The sequence below is a fragment of the Telopea speciosissima genome, chromosome 1 (assembly GCF_018873765.1).
Source record: "Telopea speciosissima isolate NSW1024214 ecotype Mountain lineage chromosome 1, Tspe_v1, whole genome shotgun sequence".
NCBI lineage: Eukaryota > Viridiplantae > Streptophyta > Magnoliopsida > Proteales > Proteaceae > Telopea > Telopea speciosissima.
Window position 1 is genome coordinate 84,908,992 of NC_057916.1, and position 23,329 is coordinate 84,932,320.

The 23,329-nt window shown below is 37.3% G+C and overlaps 1 protein-coding gene across 1 annotated transcript; it reads right to left on the bottom strand.

The window, feature by feature from the left end:
- Nucleotides 1-6,974: 6,974 nt before the first annotated feature.
- Nucleotides 6,975-22,943, bottom strand: LOC122655918. The gene is made up of 15 exons (XM_043850307.1): nt 22,804-22,943; nt 22,611-22,716; nt 22,445-22,527; nt 22,106-22,169; nt 21,882-21,996; nt 20,840-20,994; nt 19,735-19,820; nt 13,831-13,938; nt 11,759-11,844; nt 10,735-10,869; nt 9,506-9,543; nt 9,330-9,380; nt 7,956-8,123; nt 7,764-7,876; nt 6,975-7,351 (listed from the first exon to the last, which is right to left on the bottom strand). Exons 1-15 carry the CDS (start codon nt 22,926-22,928, stop codon nt 7,228-7,230), a joined length of 1,557 nt encoding a protein of 518 aa, XP_043706242.1. The 5' UTR covers nt 22,929-22,943; the 3' UTR covers nt 6,975-7,227.
- Nucleotides 22,944-23,329: the final 386 nt, after the last annotated feature.

Here is a 23,329-nt window from a genome sequence, read left to right on the forward strand (position 1 = left end):
GGTATTAATGTGGCAGCACCCGCATCGGTCACCGCTGATACTGATATCGGTTATATCGAATCAATTTTAATAAAAAAAACCAGCTCTTGATCAAAAAATAAATAATCAATGTCGTATCAATATCGATCATCACTGATACCAATATGTATAGACTGATACACCCGATACAGAACTTATACTTAAATCCAAGTATCTAGGATGCCCCTTTTTTAGTTTTTAAATGTGAAAAAAGATGAAGGATGAGATGTTTACCCTCTCACTAGACATGCTTGGCACAATCATACTGTAAGCCAATTACCCAGTTATGGGTTTCATTTACTGCCTATCAATTTAAGGCCCATCACCGTCACGATACAGCTTATTTAATTGAGCCTCATAGGTCAAGCATGGGCATCTATATTTTTGGTATCGATTTATAATTGGGCTCATGTTAATCTGATTATAATTGGGTTAATCGTGCTATAAACAAACCATGAACAAGTTGATTAAGCTATAATGGGCAATTACTGGTCCCAGTCGGTCTACTACCACAATTTGATATCCAATCGAATATTGATCGATCTAGGCTATGCATTGAGCTGTTTACTAACTGATCAATCTGATCTTAGGCTTCAATCGATCGATCATGGTTGGGCCTACTGGTGCGAGCTAGCTTTTGACTCTCCCAAAATATGAGCGGCATCAGTAGATGGTTGGTCTGCCCTGATGGCCAATTGGGTGAATCTAAATCTCACCTGAAAATGGTTGGACCAATAGGCTGATAGAGCAGTTGCACTTAATTAAGGATGTCAAAAGTTGGCCCACACCAATAGGCTCAACCTAAATTGACCGGTTGAAGCCTAAGACTTGCCCAACAAATTATTAAATGTATTGGGCTCAAGCATTGACTGATTAATAATCAATCATTCCCAGACCAAGCTAGTGACCGTAGCCCGACTAGGACTGACCGAATATTGTGATTGAACGGGAACCAACCTTTGTACATTTATAGCTCGAGTAGACAGTTCAAGCTCATTAACCCGATTATAACCCTTTGATGGTCCATTTAAGAACCGTTTATAACCTAATTACTTAATTAGCCCTACCAAATAAAAACATATCCATGCCCTGGCCCATGGAATTGGGTTCCTCTCCAGTACACCTTTGAGCTAGAGATCGTCCAATGCGGCTATATATAATAGGCATCAACACATGGCCTAGGTACCATTCGGATGATGCAGATCGAGTTGGAAATGAGGATTTCAATCCTTCTCTCTATCGCATGTGCACCACGCCTAGTTGTGCTTCATCAATCTGTGTTGTCTGAACAGCACCTAGGCCACGTGTTGACACTTGCTACTACATTGGACGGGAGTCGGGAGAGGAGCCAAATCTTGGCCTATGAGGCCCTATTACCTAAACAGGTATAAACTTTGTGGTCTTACATTGATCATTGATGGGGACCGATTAGATCCAACTGAAACCAAGTAGATCGAACCGACCAATTGACACCCCTACCTACTTGCTCAGTTGCACCCATGTCTTACGACATCTTTTAGGCGGTTCACATGTAACTTTTCGTTTTTTTTTTTCTTTTTTTGTCCTTTCTGATCTTATCGGATCGTTCATGAAATGGGCTGTAATGGTACGGTAGAGACAAGGTCCACATCTCACGGTCACAAACTGACAATCCTTATTTTCTCTAGAGTTGATAAGAACTAACCAGAGTGAAACGAAACTCTACCCAAGCTATCATATCTGTCATGCAACGTGGCAAGGAGACATAGCAAAGTCTACTACACTTGTGGTCCTTCCTTCCATATAGAACTTCCAAATAGGGTAGCAAATTAATAGGACTTTTTCAACAAAAAAAATTAATAGGACTTGATAATCACATACTTTTTTGTATTATTACCACTCTTATTAAATTTAAAATTTTCTCATTAAAACAAGGTGTAGAGAATTTAGCTTGTCCCCAGGGAGCCCAGCACGTCCAGGGTGCTACCAACCGTTGGGTTGTGCCACACATAGTCCTAGGCATGCACCAAGATGTGTGCAGCACAACTCAACCATTGGATGTCCCCTGGCAGCACCCTGGGCGCTGGGCTCCCTAGAGACAATCCTAAACATCCAGGTGTAGATCGTCACAGCCAAGATTTTATCTTGGACAAGCTTCTTATGGTCTCTAATTTATTAAATATATCATTGGTTAAGATTAAATAAGAAAAGGTATTGGCGATCCATGCACACAATCAAAAGGATTTCCATCTCTTTTTTTTATGAAGTAAATTTGTAATCCATCACCAACCAATGTTCGAAATTATGCTCTAAAAATCTGTTGTAATAGTCATTTCTTTTGTTTCAATAACAACATGGTTTTAGGTAATGGTATAGGTATAGGTATCAGTATTATTCGTATTGGTCTCAATCGATACTGATATAATTCGGTCACATCAGGTCAAATCAAATTGTTTTGCTCCTCAAAATATCAATACCTTTGATTTTTTAACTATTTTATTGGTCACCATCAATATCAATATGTTTTACCAAAAAAAAAAAAAATCAATATCAATACGAATCAATCGAAACAGCTAATCCGATACAAATACCTTGAATCTGGAACAACAATGACTATTGAAGACCCATGCATAATGGGTCATACAATTGAGATAAACATCGAAAATAACATTATACATATTTAATTGATGATGGGTATTATATTTCTTGAGATTGCTAGTACTATCACAAATTTTGTACAATCACCTGCAAAAAAAAAAATTTATTGTTATTTTTTATTGCTATTTTATTTGTTTGGTGTCAGAGGTTCTTGTGAGGATGTGTTCAAGTAAGATACTGAGTCATTTCCGAGGTCCTTTATATGACATTAGTAAAACTTTTTAGGGAAAAAGATTGCCACAATGGTAGTGCGTAGTTTTTCTCTCATAATATTTTTGGGCAAAAGATCGATGTTTAGTTATGTAGTGTTTGCACAATTGTGGGGGTCAATGAGAGTGTATACTGGGGCATCAATATAGATGCGATTTTTTTGATTTCATTGGTGAATGCAATACTTTTACACCCTCCTATGTCTTTGTGCCAGAGTCATGTGACCAGGTAGCGTTCTTTTTTCCAAAATTATTTTATTATCTTCTCTCATCTATTCTGAAAATATGGATGATATTTTTTTCATGATACTTATTGGTGTGGCATGTAAATTCCTACCCACACTGACAGCATGGAAAGGGTCTCCCAACCTTTTATTTCTCCTCTTTTATCCTTGTCACTAATAGGTATTTCTCTAGCCACTAAATAATTCATTTAGGAGTTTATACAGTTTTGATAGTTTGGATAATTGTCTAAAGTAAAGAGAAATGTTTATCCTTAAGAGAAGTGTTCATCTTATAGAAGATAATTTGAGGAAAATGAAGAATGGATTTCACTTCACATGTGGAAGTAGGAAAGTAGGTTTGCAATAGGCATGTGTGATTTCATGTAATGATGATAATAACTCTCTAAGGCATCCAATGGGAAGACCGGATTAATTTCCTGTACGTGAAGGCTTCATGTGCAGTTTTCGTGACTCTCATGATTTTTACTTTTACAGATACTTTTCTAGGCGAGTCAGGTTCACAGTCACGTACAAGAACATCTCATAATCGTTCAGATGGAATCCATCCTATAAGACCCACATGGAGTAGATTCCATCCGAACGATTATGAGTCGTTCTCGTATGTTCATGTATGTGAACGTGAGTCCAACTCCTTCTAAGCTACCATTAAGAGTGTTTAGGTGAGTATTTATTTAAAAAAAAAAAAAAAAAAAAAAAGTCATCACCAACTAATCCGTACTCTCCAATGGGAACCAAAGACATTCTTGAAATTCCAAGTTCCAAAGGTCAAAGCCTTAAGGGGGATTAGAAGCATTCCCAGGTCAGCGGCACTGATCCATTAAAATTTGGCATTTCAATATTCTAAAAGACGAATGTGAAGTCTTCTTTTCGTTTGAAATAATTATAAAAAGATCTTTGTACCCGAAAAAAAATAAAAAAATAAAAAAATTATAAAAAGATGGTTTTTAGAAAGTGTTTTAATACGTTGAGAAGGTGGTTAGCAGATTAATGGATAGATAGATGGAATGTAGATAGTGCTACCATGCGTAATAGCACATGTTAATTTGCAAAATCAGAAATTATTTATATAAATTGATAATGGGGATTTTAATGTTAAGTGGATGCTATTCACATTAATTGCCATTTTAGTACTGAGTTGAGTTGGGTTTCCAGTACAACCTTCAATACTTCTTCTACCACCAAATCAGATTTTAGTGGGGCGGTATCAACTTATATTATCTCTAAACACCAAATAATAATTAATAATTTATTAGTATTTAATTATTAATTTAAAAAAGGAAATTAATATTGTTTTCCCTTAGATCTAATGCCTCCTTACCTTGGTTCAAGTATCAGTATCACATCGGTCGATATAATATCGCCAGAACTTGACACTGATACGAAAATAGTCTAAAACCCAAGGTTTCGGTATTTTGATGGGCAAAATGGTCCAATCCAGCCCAATATGGCCAATTCATGTCGGTAGAGATCAAAACTGGTATTAAGACTACTATCAATATCGATACTGATACCAATATCGATATCGATACCTAAGACCATGCTCCTTAATCCTTATTGTGGGAAAAGGAAATCAACAATCTGGTGGTGCTGAAGTGATTTTCAAATTCCGGCATTGTTGACTGTTGTTTAAACTTCAAAGTACTACTTCAAGTGAATAAGGAGCATCATTTTCAGAGTTAAGTGTTCAGACTGCAAACCCTAATACATACCTCAAACCTCATACTTAGTAAATACCTTAGGCTCTGTTTGGTTGTAAGGGGAATTAAAGAGAAAAGAAGTGAAATTTTCAAATTTTTGTAATCATTAGCTCATGTGCCAATATCACTATATTTGGAATGATTTGGAATTAATAATATTGTCACATGCGGTAATGATTACAAAAATATCATGGATCAGGTATCAGCTAGGTTTCGATATTTGGTGTCAGCCCAGATCGGTCATATACCTATTCTTAAAAATCAAGATCCATCTGCTTGTTCTACCCAAAAAACCAAAAAAAAAAAAAAAAAAGGATCCATCTGCTTGCATACCTATGACCTGTGTTGAGTGCGGCTAGCCCTTATTTGGGCTCTACTTGGCCCAAATTTTAGAGGCTGGACCAAGCCACTGTTAATTATTATTGAGCCAAGAAGATGAAGTTTCCCCGTTGGTGCCAATACTAATAATTAGTTAGGACTTAGAATCTCTTCTTCAAACATCGTACATGATAATTTGATTGAACTGAACAAAGACATTTTCGGCCTCATTCCGATTAAGAGTTGGAATTTATGACAAACCCAGAGTCTCTTCACCAATTGATGAAATAAATCTTAATCACATAAATTAAAAGTGAAACTGGTCAAAATTTTTAACTTCCACGTTATCTCATCAATACCTCCCCCCACCCTATCGTTAGGGTTGGCAAAAGAGCCTGCTCCCTTTGGCAGCCAAAATTGGTGTCCATGTAGACCTCATATTCCCCGTTTATCTACAAAATGTGAATCCTAATCAAATTATTTGCCAAGAAAACTAAGGTCATGAAATGATTTCAAGATCAGACGTAAGAACACAAATAAAAATAGGGCAGATGTTTTCTGTGCCACAGCGCAGCTTGTGCCTAGAACATGGGTGGTGGGCCTGCCATTCAAGGCGGCAAGGTGGTCATTTTGACCACCCCTATGTGACTAGGCACAGCCTGCACCCCTGGCACAACAGAACATTAGCCTATGTGGGAGGAGTGTACCACCAATACCGAGACACAGTGGTGAGAAACAATGACCACCACACCCCCTTTATGAAAGGCAGAAATTCCACCTCTGCTCATTGGCCCAGCACACTCCCCACAAAGAACGCTCTGCCTACAGAAAGTGATCTTCATACTATAGAGACCATATAAATGTTGCATAGGAAAGGATTTCTTCTAGCAAAGGTGTAATGTAGTGGTCAAATCACAATTGCACTACTTTGCTTTTGGATGTCACTTGAACATAATAATAGACTTATCACCTAGGAGACAGCGTGGTAACAACTCACTCTTAACAGTACTTGTTCGAATGGTGGTTGAATCAGCCGACATAAATCCTAATTCCGACCATTCCAGAGCAACAAATTGTAGGGTTCAATTCAAATGAATTTTCACTTGATCAATGATTCCGAGTTTAAAGTCCTTGATTGTACCCCATTTGCAGCACTGTTTGTGATGCATTGGCAATACAATTGATTCAATGAAGGGGGGAAAAGGGGGGGAGGGTGAATGAGAAACGGCCAGACTGAATCAAGGATTCACATCCTTGTGGTTGACCAAACACATCTCATTCCTACTACCTTCTCATAGGCGCCACGTAAAATTGATTTTTAAGATACGGTAAGGAACAGCCCAGCAGTTGTGCAAAACCGGTCCATATTGCCAACATGAGACACCATTCCCCAGAATTAAGGATCATTAATTTTACCCAAACCCAACCCAAGTGATTGTCAAAACCAGTATTGGTATAGTCGGACCACCTATTTAATCACCCAAACCCAACCCAAGTGATTACGATCATTCAACCTTGTTCCAACTAAATGGGAAAGACTGCATTGATCCTTTTTCAAAGTCTTTCCTCACCAAATGAACAGAGAAAAGAAGATAAGTTGACAACCCCAAGCCTTTATCCTCTCTTCCCTTATTCTCAGGTGTAGAAACACACGACTCCCCCCAAGTCTTTTCTCCTCTCTCTTCCCTTGTTCTCAACTGTAAAAACACCAACTTCCTAAATCCTTTCTCCTCCCTCTTCCCTTTGTTTCCAAGTGTAGAAACCACAACTCCCCAAGTCACAAACACCTCTCCCTCTCGGAGATTGAAGGATTTTCAGAACTCCCCCTGTCATCCTTCCATTTATCGAACTCTCAAACTGACCAAATAATTATGACAAATTATTGCCAAAATTCCATATTCTAATTTATTACAAAAGGAGCCGCAGAGTCTCTCACCTCTACACAATCAATTTTATTGAGTCATGCACTTATGCCATGCTCTGACCTATCTCATCCTGAGGACCAGCTGCCAGAGGATGCAATACCAGCTTTAACCAACAAGTTAGTAGCAACAGCAAGGGAGGGCGGAGGGGAAGGAACAAGAAACAAGGTTCATCAATAACCTAGTTATTTCCATAGACCCACTTCTCTTCGTTGCTTGTGTAACTAACCAACTCCTCTGGCTTGAACCAAAGATTGATTTCATCCTTGGCAGTTTCAGGGCCATCACTCCCGTGGATTATGTTTCTGCATGCAAAAGCAAAATTAGGTTTTGCACACAAAGTAGGGGCCAGACAAAGCAAGCAAAATGCACAATATGCAGAAGTATGTCTTGTAGATCCACTGTATAACTTGAAGGAAACTCCAGGTGTCCCAGGCAATCAAAAAGGCTAATCATTCATGCCAGAAAAGACTTATAACAGAATTTCCATAATGAAGCTCAACAAAAAACCCATTGGAAAGGTGGTAATGCAAGGTTAGATAAAGATAGGGCTCCAAGATGTAAGTTGCAATGACTGAGGGCAATAAATCTAACAAAGTGCGAATACAATGAATTTCAATGGCAGTAGAAATAGAAAAATTATGTTTTAAAGATTTGAACAGTTTAACAAGTAAAAAGTGAGAAAAGGAAACAAATAATTCTAGTTCGGAAAGATACCTTCCAACTACAACTGCAAGATCACCTCTGATGGTCCCTGGCTCGGATTTTTGAGGATCTGTAGCTCCAATAAGTTTACGACCATATTTAATGACTCCCTCTCCTTCCCAAACCTGAAAAAGAATAGATTGTGGAGTTTTGCTTTGCTCAAACACTGTAGAACAAGGACAAGTGAGTTAATGATCTTCTGACCATGGCAAGGACAGGCCCCGAGCTGAGAAAGTCACACAGGCCATTAAAGAAAGGTCTTTCTTTAAGGTCATGGTAATGCTTCTGAGCAAATTCCTTGGAAGGGACCACCAACTTAACAGCCACAAGCTTAAACCCTTTCCGCTCAAAGCGTGATAAAATTTCTGCTATCTGGGGAAAAACAAAAGAATGTGACTCAGATTTTCTCAATGATTTTTTCCCGGGAAGGAAAAAGAAGCATATAACAAGGTATTGATCCCCACTATAAAGACTATACTGTACACAACCACTTTATACTTGAGTAATAAATAAATATAACAAAGATCACTTCAGATTGTTGTGTCTACAGAAAAATGCTCATTAAGAATCTCCAAATTGGTTTGATATCACAAAATCTAAAGAAACAGAGACATGGCATAAATAAAATGCTTGAAGGAATAAGAAAATATTCAATAACTAACCATGACACATGTAGATGAGCTAAAAACATTCTTTACTTGGTATATCTGATTATCTGTCATATCCATTAAGACATAATCCTATCTCTTATTGCCCCTGTTAAAGCATCTTGGGTGTTGAAGGTATAAAATCACTAAAACATCCATAAAAATACCATATAGTGTGATTTTGGTGTACTTTTTTTTCACTCTTAGTATATCTGTCATATCCATCAAAACATAATCCTCTTATTGCCCCTGTTACAGCATCTTGGGTGTTGAAGCCATAAAATCAACAAAACACCCTTTAGAATACCTATAGAGTGTGACTTTGGTGTACTTTGATTTTCACTACCATGCTATAATCACCCAAAATTATAAGGGATAAGAAGTTGATGATTTTCAGGGAATTACTAACACAAACAACAAATCTTTGGGTACTTTTGCTCCTTGACAAATCCAGTCACTAAATAGTTTGAAAGGGGTTAAGAGGCACTCCCATTTTCTATGGAATTAGCAAGTACGAAAACTAGACAGTGAATATCTTAGATATCATCATTTTTTCCAACATCCACTGTGATGCTAATTTACATTTATATGTAGCTATGCAGTTATTATATTTTCTGTTTACCATACTCCATATTTATTAATTTTTTGTTTTTATTTAAAAATATATTTTGTATCTTACCGTCACAATTTCTTAAAAGCTAATGACATTATCAAAATTCAGAAATCAGAATCTTAACAGGTACAGAATTAGATATTTCAAGTTTGTATATTCAGATTGAATTTACTCCTTTTACATCATAGATTTTGCCACAATGATAATGCAAGACTAAACCACATCATGAGCCACTCCCAAATTTAGAACAAGTGGTCAATGATAAGCAGACAAGGCCAGGCATTACAATAACAAGTTTGAAAGTGAAAGCTAGCCTACCAGTCCCCGCTGCACTCCGTCAGGTTTAATGGCAATAAAAGTACGTTCCATCTGAATCAAGAAAAAGGAAAAAGAAGAGAAGAAAAATAGCAATATTACTGACATTAAGACAAGGAACAAATTGCAAAATAACAGTTTACATAATTTAAAAGAAAGAAGCAGGACAAATTAAGTACCTCGGCAGCATGTGCTTCCTGCTCCTGGAGCATATAAACTAGGAGAAGAATTTTAAAAAGTGAAAATCAGAACTCACATAGAAACACATAACATGGATCCCCATAAATTTGCTAAAAAAGTATATATTTAACCAAATAAGAAATTTCCAAATGACATCATGTAAGTAAAATCCCATGGCAATATGGTTACTATAGGGGCATGACATTAAGGGTATTTACCAAAAGTTAAAATCAGAACTAGCTGAAGTATATAAACTAATTTATATGTTCCTGCTCCTGGAGCATATAAACTAGGTGAAGAACCAAAAAAAAAAAGTGAAAATCATAACTCACATTGAAATGAACACAAAACTTGGATCAGCCACTATATTTCACCTTACAAAATCCACAAGGACATATTTAGTATTGTTTATAAAACAAACCCTCACATTTTGTTGTTTGACCTTACAAGATGACTCCCAGACACCTTATAACCCAAGGACATACCTTTTTCATTATTTTTCTTCCACTTTTAGTTTTATGGTCTATATTCGGAAGCCATGCAAGTGTCTGTGTGTGTATGCCAGACAGAGAGAGGTGAAGGAGAGACCGAGGGGGGAGAGGGACTGAAATCAACAAATACAATGCCATGAAAGGATCAGTTTGAAGGTTTTGATCAGTGCAGGCAGCACGATGGCAGCATTCAAGATAGCAATATAATATCGGGAGAAGTCTAGGTTAGCATTCAATACTAGAATGTAGCCCACGCCTTTTCTTTCCGACCCGTTACAATGCATCAAATAATTGTTGTAGAAGAGGTTGCGAACACCCCATGCTATGACTTTAGCAGAGGCTAGGGCCCTCTTCCTTTCTTCGCAACTTCATCAAGTCACTACCATCATATTGTGCCTACTCATACCTTTTACTATAAGACATCACATCCTTTCTTGCTCTGAAAAGGTTACAGAAGATAAAATAGAAACAAAGACACTGACTCTTAAAATCCAAAATATAGAGTATAATCACAGAACACAAAAGAAGAATGCATAATACAAATAATCTATAGGAAAGTGAAAAACAAGACAAAACTAAAACAATTCTTTCCAATATACTACCAAGTACAAGCCCGTTTCTATTAAAATAAAAAAACAGAAGAAACAATGCAATGCTGAACAAATTGTATCATTCTCCACAGTTGCTCATGCATGTTGAACACAGGCTAAAATTTCCAGGGAAATTTTGTACTAAACCTGCTGCAGGAAGGGCTAGGGCTCCTGAAACCCATCCTCTAGATGCATTGTGAGAATTTTCTCTCCCATAAAATGAAGCAAAAGGCAACTTTCCTCTGAATAATGTTGCTGTTGCTGCTGCTACAGCTCGTCCCTCTAGACAGGAGAAGACTCCATTAGGATTTTTGAAAACAATAAGATAAACTAAAATAAAAGGAGGATTTAAACACTTCAACTCATTCACAGAACTCGTAGACAAAAAATGTTTGGTATCTTTCATTAATTTCGAAAGGAAATCAAATAAATTAGGACCTGAAAAACCAGATCCATTAAAAAGAGTCTAGCTGGATTAGGTACATGATCCAACTATTCAGCACCTTGACTTTGTGATTACTCATATTTCTCTCTTATCCCTGCTTTCTGGGATCCAATTCTTACCAAACTTGACAGATCGCTTTGGATATTTTATTGTCATGTTTCTGAATAACATGACTTCCATTGGAGGTTGGGAAGACAAGGGAGAGGGGTTGGGATCAGAAGTCAACAATGACAATTCATTACGATACATAATATCAATGAAATCCCAGCAATGAAACAACCAATAACTGTTAAGGAACTGGAAATATATAATAAAAAAAAAAAAAGGAAAGGGGAGGAAGAGTGCTGGATGCGGGCACTAAATCCATGCGTTAGATTTCCCTCCGATCCTTTTGGAGAAAGGAAATATAAGAACTTAAACAGGAATGTCGAAATTATATAACAAGAGCAAGACATAATAAGCTATGACAGTTGCTAAAGAAAATCGAATGAAAGAAGAAAAAAAAAAAGTGTCGGGAAAAGAAAACCTGTGGGTAGATTTCAAAATCGAGGATCTCACAGGCCAAAAAAAACACAAAAATCAGAAGGATATCAAGATCCCCAATAAAGAATATCTTAATTTAAAGCGGAAAATGAAACAATCTTCAGTGGAAGAATCGAGTAGAGATAATCAAGTACACTAACAAGTTCCAGCCAAATTTGCCGAGAATAGAACAAAAAATCTCACCAGCTAAAACAGGAGAGCTCTTCGAGGCAGAAATGAATGCCCTCAGAACCTTAGAGGCAGAAGATTTGTAGATCTGAGAGCTCATTCTTCAATCGTTGAAGCTGTGAACCCTGTGTGATACAGTAAAGAAGACAACTCCTCCCAAGAACTGGTTCTCGAGAAATAAAGAGATGCGTCCGTCAGTGAAAGGGCGTGCGGGACTGCATACCCTGCTGGGTAAGGAGTTTAATACTAAAATGTAAGGTTCCCCGTTTCTGTGGTTTCCATTGCGTGGCATATTAGAATAAAAAAACGAATGCTTCATACTTCTCAGTTTTCACTCGTTACTAGGGTTAGGGTTAGGGTTAGGGTTAGGGTTAGGGTTTTTGGTTGGGAGAAAGTGAAAAACCAACCAGAGTCACCGGATCGTGTTGACTCACTAGTTTACAGCCCTTGCTTCCGCTACTGTTTCCAGCGCAGATCTTGAGGGATCACTGAAAGCGCCGCAAGCCTCGTTGAGGAGTGACTTCCTTCTTCGTTCAAGCAATTGGGTTACCGACGCTTTCAACAATAGGAATCGGATCGGCTGAATTGGTCAAATTGGATCCACGATTCCAAACATTCTGGAGCGGTCAATTCTAGGATTTTTTGGATTGGATAACAACTGGGTTTTCACATCTGAGTGACCGATTCTAGGATTGATCCCGGGCAATTCGACCCCTGATTTCGAGTTTAAAAACCTTTGTGGCCACAGACGCCATGCTGCGCATGGCATGCATTTTATTGGCTTTGGTTGGGCAATGACAAACAACCAATAACTGTTAAGTAAATTTTTTCTATTATTTTAAATTATTTTTACAAATTAGGAAGGAATTCGTCCAATGCCTTTTTTTTTAATTTTGTTTATGAGACTTTTCTTGGATAATGAGTTCATGGGCGATTTTTTTTTATTATTTTAAATTCTTTTTACACATTAGGAAGGAATTCGTCCAATGCCTTTTTATTAAATTTTGTTTATGAGACTCTTATTGGATAATGAGTTCATGGGCATCCGGATATGAACCGCATTTGATTTCATTTCTCGTTCCATATGTTCGACAGAGGTTGTGGTTGACAATCCATTTATAAATATAATGAGTTCTTGCTTTCCTGCAATGGGCTACATCCTATAACAATTGCCTATTTGCTAGCACCATATGAGGTAGATATCGTATTTGACTGCGTCAACAATCTCAGATCCTACATCAACTTTGTCACGGAACATAAAGGTGGCTTCACCATCAAGGATCCATACAACCCATGTTGGGGGTGTAATATATCAAAAATGTCCTGTCCAGATCTCGACTCGGGAGGAGCAATGCGCGCTGACTTATAAGGGATGTAATCTGTTACATTAATTTTCTGAATGGTTGGTATTTGATACAATATTGACAGTCTTGAGAGGTCTTCAATTGTAAATGAGAACCTAGATTTTAAACTGATAAGCATGGCGGTGGCAGAAACTCCTTGTGAAAGAGCTGACTTCGTTGATAGGTGCTTAGATGAACTGGAAGAGCTGATTCTAAAACTTGCAATGCTTCCACTCTTCCTCTCAGAAAGAGCTGATTCTAGAACTTGCACTGCTTCCACTCTTCCTCCACTTCCGAGACCAGTAAGTAAATTTTTTTTATTATTTTAAATTACTTTTACACATTAGGAAGGAATTCGTCCAATGCCTTTTTTTTTTATTTTGTTTAGGAGACTTGTCACGGTTGCCAGTGGCCTACCATTCTTCTGATATTCAAATAATGGGGTCAAAGCATCATTCAACCGATCACATAAGTTATTATTTTCACCTTGGGTAAACCGCTTGTATGCCTTTATCCAGAATACTCCCCTCTTATGAAAATCCCAGAAAAATGGATGACCGTACATATAATTATCCGAAAAAAAGTCTCCCAAACAAAATAAAAAAAAAAAGGGCATTGGACGAATCCCTTCCTAATGTGTAAAAGGAATTAAAAAAAAAAAAAACTACTTACTGGTCTCAAAAGTGGAGTAAGAGTGGAAGCGGTGCAAGTTCTGGAATCAGCTCTTCCAGTTCATCTAAGCACCTATCAACGAATTCAGCTCTTTCACAAGGAGTTTCTGCCACCGCAATCCTTATCAGTTTAAAATCTAAGTTCTCTGTTATAATTAAAGACCTCTCAAGGCTATCAGTACTGTACCAACCATTCAGAAAATAGTGCACCGCACAAAGCAATTGGGTTGATAGAAGAATTTAATACGTTGGAAATGCAAGGTTGTTCTTTTGGTAGGGAGGTTTTATTCTTTATTTACTTGGTTTTATCATTACTATGGTTACTCTTGGGCCATTTTCTGTTTGCTCTCTTATAATCTTATTAAACCCTTTCCAATTTTTTGTAATTATACCTTATTGATCCTAATTTACAAATCATACTGGACTACAAAATCTATTCTATACTATCCTAGGTTTATGTTACATAAATAAAATAACTGAAACGTAATCCTAACTTAGGAAATAAAGAAATAGATTAATTAGGAAGGAAACTAAAGGTATACCACAATAGGGACACCCCCCAATGCCGCAATCTTTAACAGAAGATACCTATACTCTTCTAATCAACCAAGAGTGAGAACTTTTTTTAACAGCAAACAAAATGAAGAAATTTTAACTATATTGATATTACAATAATCATTTGAGTTGTGTATTCAAAAAATTAGGGTTTTAGATTTCGGGTTTTGGGGAAGAAGAAGATGATGGATATAAGGTTTGAAGTGGGAATTTGGACTAGGGCTTCTGGCTGAGGGTTAGGGACAGTAGTAGAGTAGTTCGGCTGTGTTTAGGGTGAATTCTGATGGCTTGAAGTGATGGAACTGTAATTAGGGTTTTGAGGTAAGAAAGGGTTGATGAGATCTAGGGTTTAGAGAAGGAGTTTTGGCAAGGGATTAAGATCGAGCTTCCCTAATGATGAGGAGAAGATAAGGCCTGTGGATAAAGTTCGGCTGGGTTTGGACGGAGAAATAAGGCTGGTGTAAGATAGGTTCAGGGAGTCCGGATCAGCTACCATATGGACAGAGAATATTGCACCCCACATGCCTCTTTATTTGACATCTGTCCAATTGCAAACAGCACTAAACAGAATAGATAAGAACCGTTCGCCCTCTTTCTCGAATTTTTTTTTAGTTCTTCCCGCTAACGTGTCGAAGACGGTTCTCTGTCAAACTTTTCTAACTTCTTTCCCACACTCAAATCCTCTCTCTCTCCTCCTCTGTATCTCTGCAAATCGAAAGTTGGAGAAGATGAAGTCGCCGTTGCAACTTCCATACTCAGAGGAGAAACCTCTTGTGTCTCGCCGCTGCAACTGCCCTACTTGGCACAGGAAACCTCTGGTGTCTCTTCCCCTCTCACCTACATGTCTCTGCTCATTGCTCCACCGTGTCTACAAATCGGAAGTCGCAGAAGATTTAAATCCTCTCTATGTCCTTCATTAATTCGGTTTTCAATCAGATGAAAACAAGAGGAAAGCGGTTTTTCATTTGACTTTTCGTTTTTTTACCTTTGGGGTTTCCTTATTTTGGAGTTTCATTCCCTCTCTCGGCGGCTCTCCGCCAACCAAAATGAGCGAGATGCCAAAGAGCTCGGTGAGGTTTTCCTCCTCTTCACGGCACACAGAAATGGATGTTCTTCAACGAACCAAGCAGGCCAAGGTGGTGAGTTCCTCTGTTGGCTGCCATCTCTCTCTCTGTCCCCTTTTCTTTTCATCATCTATTACAAGTTCCAAGTTTCTTAAGTTGCAAAACGTAGTCCTTTTTTCTTTTTGGTTGGTTGTTGCTGCATTGAGTGATTAGGAGTTTCTCTGTTGAATATTCTGTATTTAGGGCCTATTACTCAGAAATATTATTCCATTGGGTATACGGTAGATGTCTCTATGAGTAATTGCAGCGCACTGGTTTTCACTGGTGAAGATTAACTATTCAACCGTGTCAAGATTAAATTGTTAGTACCTCTTCTGTTATTTAAATTCATCATCTCATATGTATTAGTACTTTCCATCATTGACAAAGTACTAGCTAGATTTTGGTATGAAAAATAGAAGTGAAAGTAGCTCAAAAATGAGTAATGAAGAGGAAACAAACATTGAATAAAGTATTGAACAAATCAAAAACGAAACAGAAAGGATGGATGATATGAATGATGCACTTATCTCAGAAGAAGATCAAGATTTAAGATTCCAACAATGGGCAAGGAGTTTGAATCTGTCAAACAAACTTATGATTTCAAAGAATTGGTTTTAGCATCCGAAGAGGTCAATCTGGAGAACACAAAACGGTTTATTTTGCCATGCTTTCATTTATTCTCTATTTGTTGTTTAACAGTCATGTTACGAGGTAGTGTTCATTGTAATAATTTTTGAATATTTATATAACATTATTTTGTAGAACTTGAGGGCAGCAATATCAGCTAGAGAAATGAGACTTCACAACATTATTTTGTAGGACTTGAGGGCAGCTACATGTGGAGGTCTTTAAGCATCATGGGCAGCATTTCAGTTGTGGTGTTTTTTTTTTAAAATATTTTTATTAAAGATTCTTGTACCTTTTCTTTTGGAAATTGCTTGAAATATGGTACAAAGTTCATTGACATATGGCTAATATGATTAATTTTGTTTTGAGAGATTCTTCAATCCTTGTCTTTTGCGTTTTTTCATTTTCTTCATCCTTGCCCTTTGGCTTTTGAAATTCACTTTTGTTTGCAACAATCAGTGCACTGAGCAATGAATGTAGTGAAAACATATTAGGGAAATTAACTTTTATTTACATCATCTGACTTATAAGTGCTTTCAGATGATTAATGACTTTCAAGTGGTTAACATATGAAAATTGTAGACCATGCGTGTTTATAGAGTGCAACAGAATACATTATGATCCCATTCGATGGGGGTACATCAACTAATGCAGCTCCATTAAAATCATTTCCTTTATGGATCTATCTGTCAGGGTTTTGTTTATGTTCTTATTTGGCTCTTCTAAATAGGAGTGCCTTCTCTCTGTAATTCTGAAATTCAAAAAGGACATCTTCATTTTAGTAACTTATGATGATCCATTGTTGAAACTATACTTATATAATTCTATCTTCAAATGAATTAATTATTGCCTTGTATTTGTAGCTGGAGTCACGCCTCAAAAAGGAACTAACCACTGGTTATGAACTTCATAGACTTTACTGGGTTTTTGACAGACATCATCAATTTATTAGATGGTTGGAGCTACCTGTTTATTGCATTTTTCATGCTGCGCTGGGTAAGATTAGCTGTATGGTTGGAAATTGATACTCTGTGTTTTCCTTCATCAAGAAAAGAGTTGCCATGTGGAGGAGTAAAATCCAACGGCTGTTAACGTAAAAAGGCTAATTTCAAATTAAAAAAAAAACCAGTATTAGAGTTGATTTGGAAGTTGCCCCAACATAGGATAAACTACGATTTTTGAACTCTCTACCTTATCTTGAATTTGAATCTTCTACCTTATCTGTAATATTCCCCCGCAAGCGAAATGGCCGATCCATAATGGTGAGCTTGGTTCTCAGAGCACGATACCTTGGGCCTGGAAGTCCTTTTTTTATTACGTTTGCAATTTGATCTTGACTTGGAACGAATCGAACTTGAAGACGTTTTGCCGCTACCTGTTCCCGAACTAAATGGTAGTCGATCTCAATGTGCTTGGTACGTGCATGGAAAAGAGGATTCACTGCTAGATATGTTCCGCCAATGTTGTCACGGTACAGCATTGGAACTGATGGGAAAATACCTAGGTCCGCCAATAATTGTCGTACCCGTAGTAGTTCAGTTGAAGCATTTGCTACCCCTTTGTATTCGGACTCTGTGGAGGAGCGAGCAACTATGTGCTATTTCTTGGAGCTCCAAGAAATTAAATTGTCACACAAATATATACAGTATCCATTGGTTGACCTGCGGTCATCAGGGCAGCATGCCCAATCAGCATCTGTGTAAGCATTGAGTTGCAATGATGAAGAGGGACGAAGATAAATGCCAAGTTCTATTGTGTCCTTGATATAACGCAAGATCCATTTAACTACAGCCCAATGTTCTGTAGTTGATGAATGCATGAACTGGCAGAACATGTTGATTATGTTGTACGATATGAAAATCGTTGATAATATGATGTTGTGTTTCTATATGTTGATGGAAAATTATGGTAATTGATTGTTAACTAACTTGGATAATGAGCCATGAACGAATGATCCATCAATAAGAATTGAAATGATGAAAGATTATGTTAAAAATCAATTTGTAAACCTATGGGGTAAAATAAACCTTGAGCCATTTGACGGAAGCCACTTTGGTGGTATGGATTGAAAGTATACCAATAGTATGGAATGATCAGGCTAAACACTGATATAAAATAAGGAATAATAAAAGGAATGAATGAGCGAATAAAAATCACAAAGAACGTATTAAAGAAGGAAAATAAGAACATTGAGAGTGATGAATTGACTGAGAACAAAGAAGTAATCAATTTGAGTAGTTTGATAGTTTTGATTACTTTATGTAGAATTTATGGTTTGAATCTTTACTTTTAAACTTGGCTGATGTGGTTTGTTCGATTCTCTTGATCAGTGGGAGTTCTTATATACTTTGTTTGATCTGTTTGTTGAGTGGGGGTTTTTCTTTATTTGATTGATATGCTTGTTGAGTGGGAGAACTCAGAGGATATATGTTTCGTTTTAATCATGACGCTTTCGCTTGATGTGATGAATAGCACTTGCATGCATGCATATGTTGTTTGATGTGTTGAAGGCTATTTTGGTTTAAGGATGTTCGATTAGCAATAAACCAAGTCGTTCGGCTGTTTTTAGCCAAGGATGTTCGATTGGTGATGAGCCAAGTCGTTCGGCTACCTCGTGTAGTACTTCACTTGTGGGGACTCGAACCTGAGACCCCATGACTGAAGCACGTTGTCCTAAACCAGCCGAGCAAACCACGAGGGGTTTGGACTATGAGAGCTAGATTTGCTGGGGATTCCAGTTAGTGAAGAAAATAATTTGGATCCGAAGTTTAATGAAATATTTCTGTCAGTGTTCAATTTCTTTCAACAAACGATTCTTTAGTTCAAGATCTCTAAACTTAAATATTTGCAGATAACAGGTCATGATCTGGTTCCATGCCCCTGTGTGTGTGTGTGTATATATATATATATTTATTGGTATTGAAGTGGTCATATCTTTTGAACATTTTAATTTGATTTTCTTTCAAACATATTGTGCAGAAAGTGGAGAAATAATTAGAGAGAAGTATTACTTAAGAATTACTAATCTTTACTCCAACTGAAGGCTAACGGTTGCATAAACAAAATCAAACACATTGATTAGAAAGAATGCATACCAAACCAGCACACCCCTGCCTATCCATGGGGTGGGGCAGTCATTTTGCGCCCGGCTGTGTTTGGGCACAGGTACACGCTACCTCGACCGGGTGGCGTTCCTTTTTCCAATAAAATAAAAACAAGAGATAACATCCTAATTTTTCTCTGTCAAACTAGATTTTATTAAAAGTGTCATTTAAGATGGAAAACTCCAAATCAGTATTGCCTTGATTTTTTAAAGTGTTAGTGGCAAAGACGAGGAGCAAAGAACTTCATCACAGAACATTGAATAATGTAAACGGACTTCTCCCTCAAGAAGAAGATGATGATAAGAGATAGAGAAGGTGGCAAGGAAATGGTCATATCAGAATATGGATGGTTGAGGAGGTTAGACTCGTTAGACATATGATATAATTAAGAAAGATAACCCTCAATGCAGTAGTTATAATAATGAAACACTTAATTGTGGATTATTCGACCAACTATTTACATTAAAATCTGTACAGAAATGTTAATGAATGAATACTGCGAAATCACATTTGAGCTCCAACTACACTAATGCAAGGACTTCTTTAATATTTTCTATTTACAACTGCCAGAATATGAATACATGCTATGACTTGCTAGAGTCATTGACAGCTTCTGTATCGTCCATTCCCAGTTTACAGTCGGTGCGTAATGCCTTCAACCAAGAATTGACCTGGAAAACCCACAAGATAAATGTGAAAACAATAATGGGTCACTAACATAAAAAGACAGCATAATCAGACGATTGAATCCTCTAGTATGACTAGGTAATGTCAAGTCATGTTCCTCATCGGCAAATGCTACTAAGCACAGTCAATTTGGGTCATACCTGGTCAGATTAAAAGTGTTATGTGACTGGTAACTCAAGCACCAGAACAACCCCCCACCCCCACCCCAAAAAAAGAGAGAGAGAGAGAGAGAGAGAACAAAAGAAAAACAAAGGAGGGTTGGGAAGAGCAGAGAAGGCTTTGGTTGAGGGCAGGTTTGCTTTGGACTGCCACACCGACTTGCAGTCATATGGATGCTCTGCTACATCCTGTGCCATTGCTAGATCCAAATTCACAAATCCAATCCAGACGGCCAATTAGTACATGCCTAATGGATTGTTTTGTAGAACTGTGCTATCTGTTTGAAATTATTGCCATAGAAAAAACTGAAGTTTTGGGAGTCCCGATTATAAATCACAAATGACCATCCTCCCTTTTCTGTGGTGGTTGACATGTACTATGCTCTATCTATGATGCAAAATTCATTTTCCACATAAGGAAAAAAACCTAGAGTTTTCAAAATACAAGCACAGATAAGAAAATAAACATAATAGTTCATTAGTAAATTAAAGAGACAAAAATTACATTAAGATAGTGATTCTCAGAAACCAGTCTACTGTGAGATGCCTTTGACAATCAATGGATAGGAAAATATGGGGAGTCCAACTGTCCAAGTGAGCCCATTAACAAACATTTCCCAATCTGATGGATATAAAAGGTAGCCTTACTTAAGACTGGTCATATATATATGGAAAATCTTATTGTAACCAAAGTAGCGGACTAAGAAGTTGTAACCTTAATTTTTTCCCCTTTTAAAATAACACTTTTTTAAAGAATGCCACAACTTCTTAGTTCACCACTTCGGCGACAAGAAGTTGCACCCACACACACGCACTGTGCACCAAGCAAAGATCACTGGATTTACCTGTATTTCAGAAAGACTTGAGCACTCGTATCTTAGTCCATGACAAGTTAAGATATAAAACGAATATCGTGTCTGCTCATCTTCTTGGATGAAACTTGACAGTGGGCCAACTTCCACGATATCAGATAGTAGGGTTGAGTCTTGAGGACTCAGATCTACATACAAGCAACAAGCAAGTTGTACATAGTTTCAGACATTTAATTTGTAAACATAGTTTGAGATATCCAATTTTTAATTAGAGAATGATTGGGTATAAAGAGTGTAGTATGAGCATCTAAACAACAGCAAATTCAGTAAACACGTGAATGAGTCTGAACCTCAAATCAGTTATAGAGTGGACTGGTCCATTGATTTTCTTCCATTGGTAATTTCAAGGTCATGTCCAGAGTATAGAAGAATATTCTGGTATTCTAAAAGGAAAGAAAGAAATTTAAGCAAGAATTTTTTTCCACTGAGATACATGGTTCCATAGGCCATTTCAACGAATGGACTTTTCAGGACCCTTTTTCTTGGATGTTTTTAATCATCCAAAAGAATACAATGGAAGGAGGGTTCCTCATCACACCAGCCAATTAATTCAACTTTTAGCAAGACTGTTTTGTATTTGTGTCCCCATGAATGGATAATCCAGCCCAATGAGAAGAACACCATGTATCCAGAAGGGAAGCCATAGCATCATAAGTACAATATTAATGCTGTGTGCATCATTCCTACATCTAAATCTCAAGCAAATAGGAGCCAAGTTTTCCCAGCACTACATTCAAACAGGCAAAAAAGAGTAATGGGGTAGCACCGTTTCAGAAAGGAAATAGATAATGCTTTTATGATGGTAGCCCAAGTTTGCAGTGCACAGGATTTCAAAACAAATGCAATAATATAGTCGATAGATGATAGATTCTTTTTTGCAGCAATACCACTGAATAACACCATAGATGAACCTGATCATCAAGGCTCAAACTTAAATATTTAATAGAGATATGGAATGCCTACAATTCCAGTAACCTAGGAAAATATTACAACTATATAATCAAATGTCATTTACCTGTAGACAGTAAGTAGAAAAAGATACATGCGCCATGAAGAACAACAAAACGTGGAAGCCAATCATCAATATCCGAGTCAATTATAGGAGGTTCTCCAGGTAATGCCGTCCATCTCTATTAACCAAAACATAAGGATCCAATAATGAAGTTGCGATTTATGTACAGAAGGGTGCAATGAAACACCATTACAGAGTGAAATAATAACAGAGCAGATAGTCATTACAGTTCGAAGAAACAAATAGCCAGTCAGACGAGCAGACCTCAAAAGTTCGTCAAGATTTTCCAACCTGAATGGATAGAAAAACATGGCTGTCAATATGAAGCAGATACTGCAGAATGACGCAATACAAAATTAGAATTTGGTGTAAATAGACCAGACAAGAAAGCCCAATAACTTTGTAATTCTTAATTGCCTTTGGGATAATGAAATGAAATGTTATAATATAACCTCTATAACCGACGGCCCCCAAAGAATCTATATTGGGAAAAAAATGACAGGAGATATACATGGCAAGCAAATTTTGTATTGCAGTTAAAAATTCAAAGGTAATCTCTCCCTTACCGAGCTTTCAGATGGGCTTCTCTTTCTTCTAGATCAGCAATCTCTGATCGAAGAGATTCTACCTCAGCAGTAGTTAGTTCAACCTGTAAATCACAGCCATTATTTACTTAAGTGGGATTATTCCCATTGTTGAGAAGAATTTGAGTCTTTTATTTAAGCCAATCACCTTATCACTGCTTCCAGATCCCCATGGAAGCCCTGATCTACCAAACAAGTTTAACATAGCTGTAGCGTGAATTAATTTTCTCTGACTCCACAAATGACCCCAGGACCTTTGTCATGAAAAATGAAATATATGAATCCAGTAAAAGATTGACAATCAATACCTTGAGTGTGCCTATACAGAACAAATGCAGTACCTCAAAGAGTTTTCAGTCCTTGGTTGTGAATTACTGGAGTTATCATTCTCAATGCAATAACCAGTTGGTCTCGAAGGTTCAAAATAGTCTGGTAAAAACTCTATCTTCGGAAAACCATCACCCATGAAGGTTCTCTTTACTTCCAAAGAGAAGGTCTGCTATAATCTGTATATGATAAGAATATGTTACACTACAATGGTCCATTTTCCTTACAAATCAAGATTCATTTTTTGAGATATAAAGCCACTAAAACAAGACATTACTTGCCTTGGCTGAAAATCATTTTGGAGAAATTAACTCAATCAATAGCTTGTAGCCGGGTCAAATTCTCGTCCAAGCCTTCAAGACAGAACAATAAATGCTTCAAGTAATTAGGACACCAGGGGCTATATTAAATCCTTGGGACACAAAAACAGAGATAAGAAAGTCGGCAAGATTGGTGTTTCCCCAGGGTTGCATGCTGATAACCAATTTGCTATGGGCAGATAAGAAAGTTTTATCAACAGTATGAAATCTCCTCTTTGGA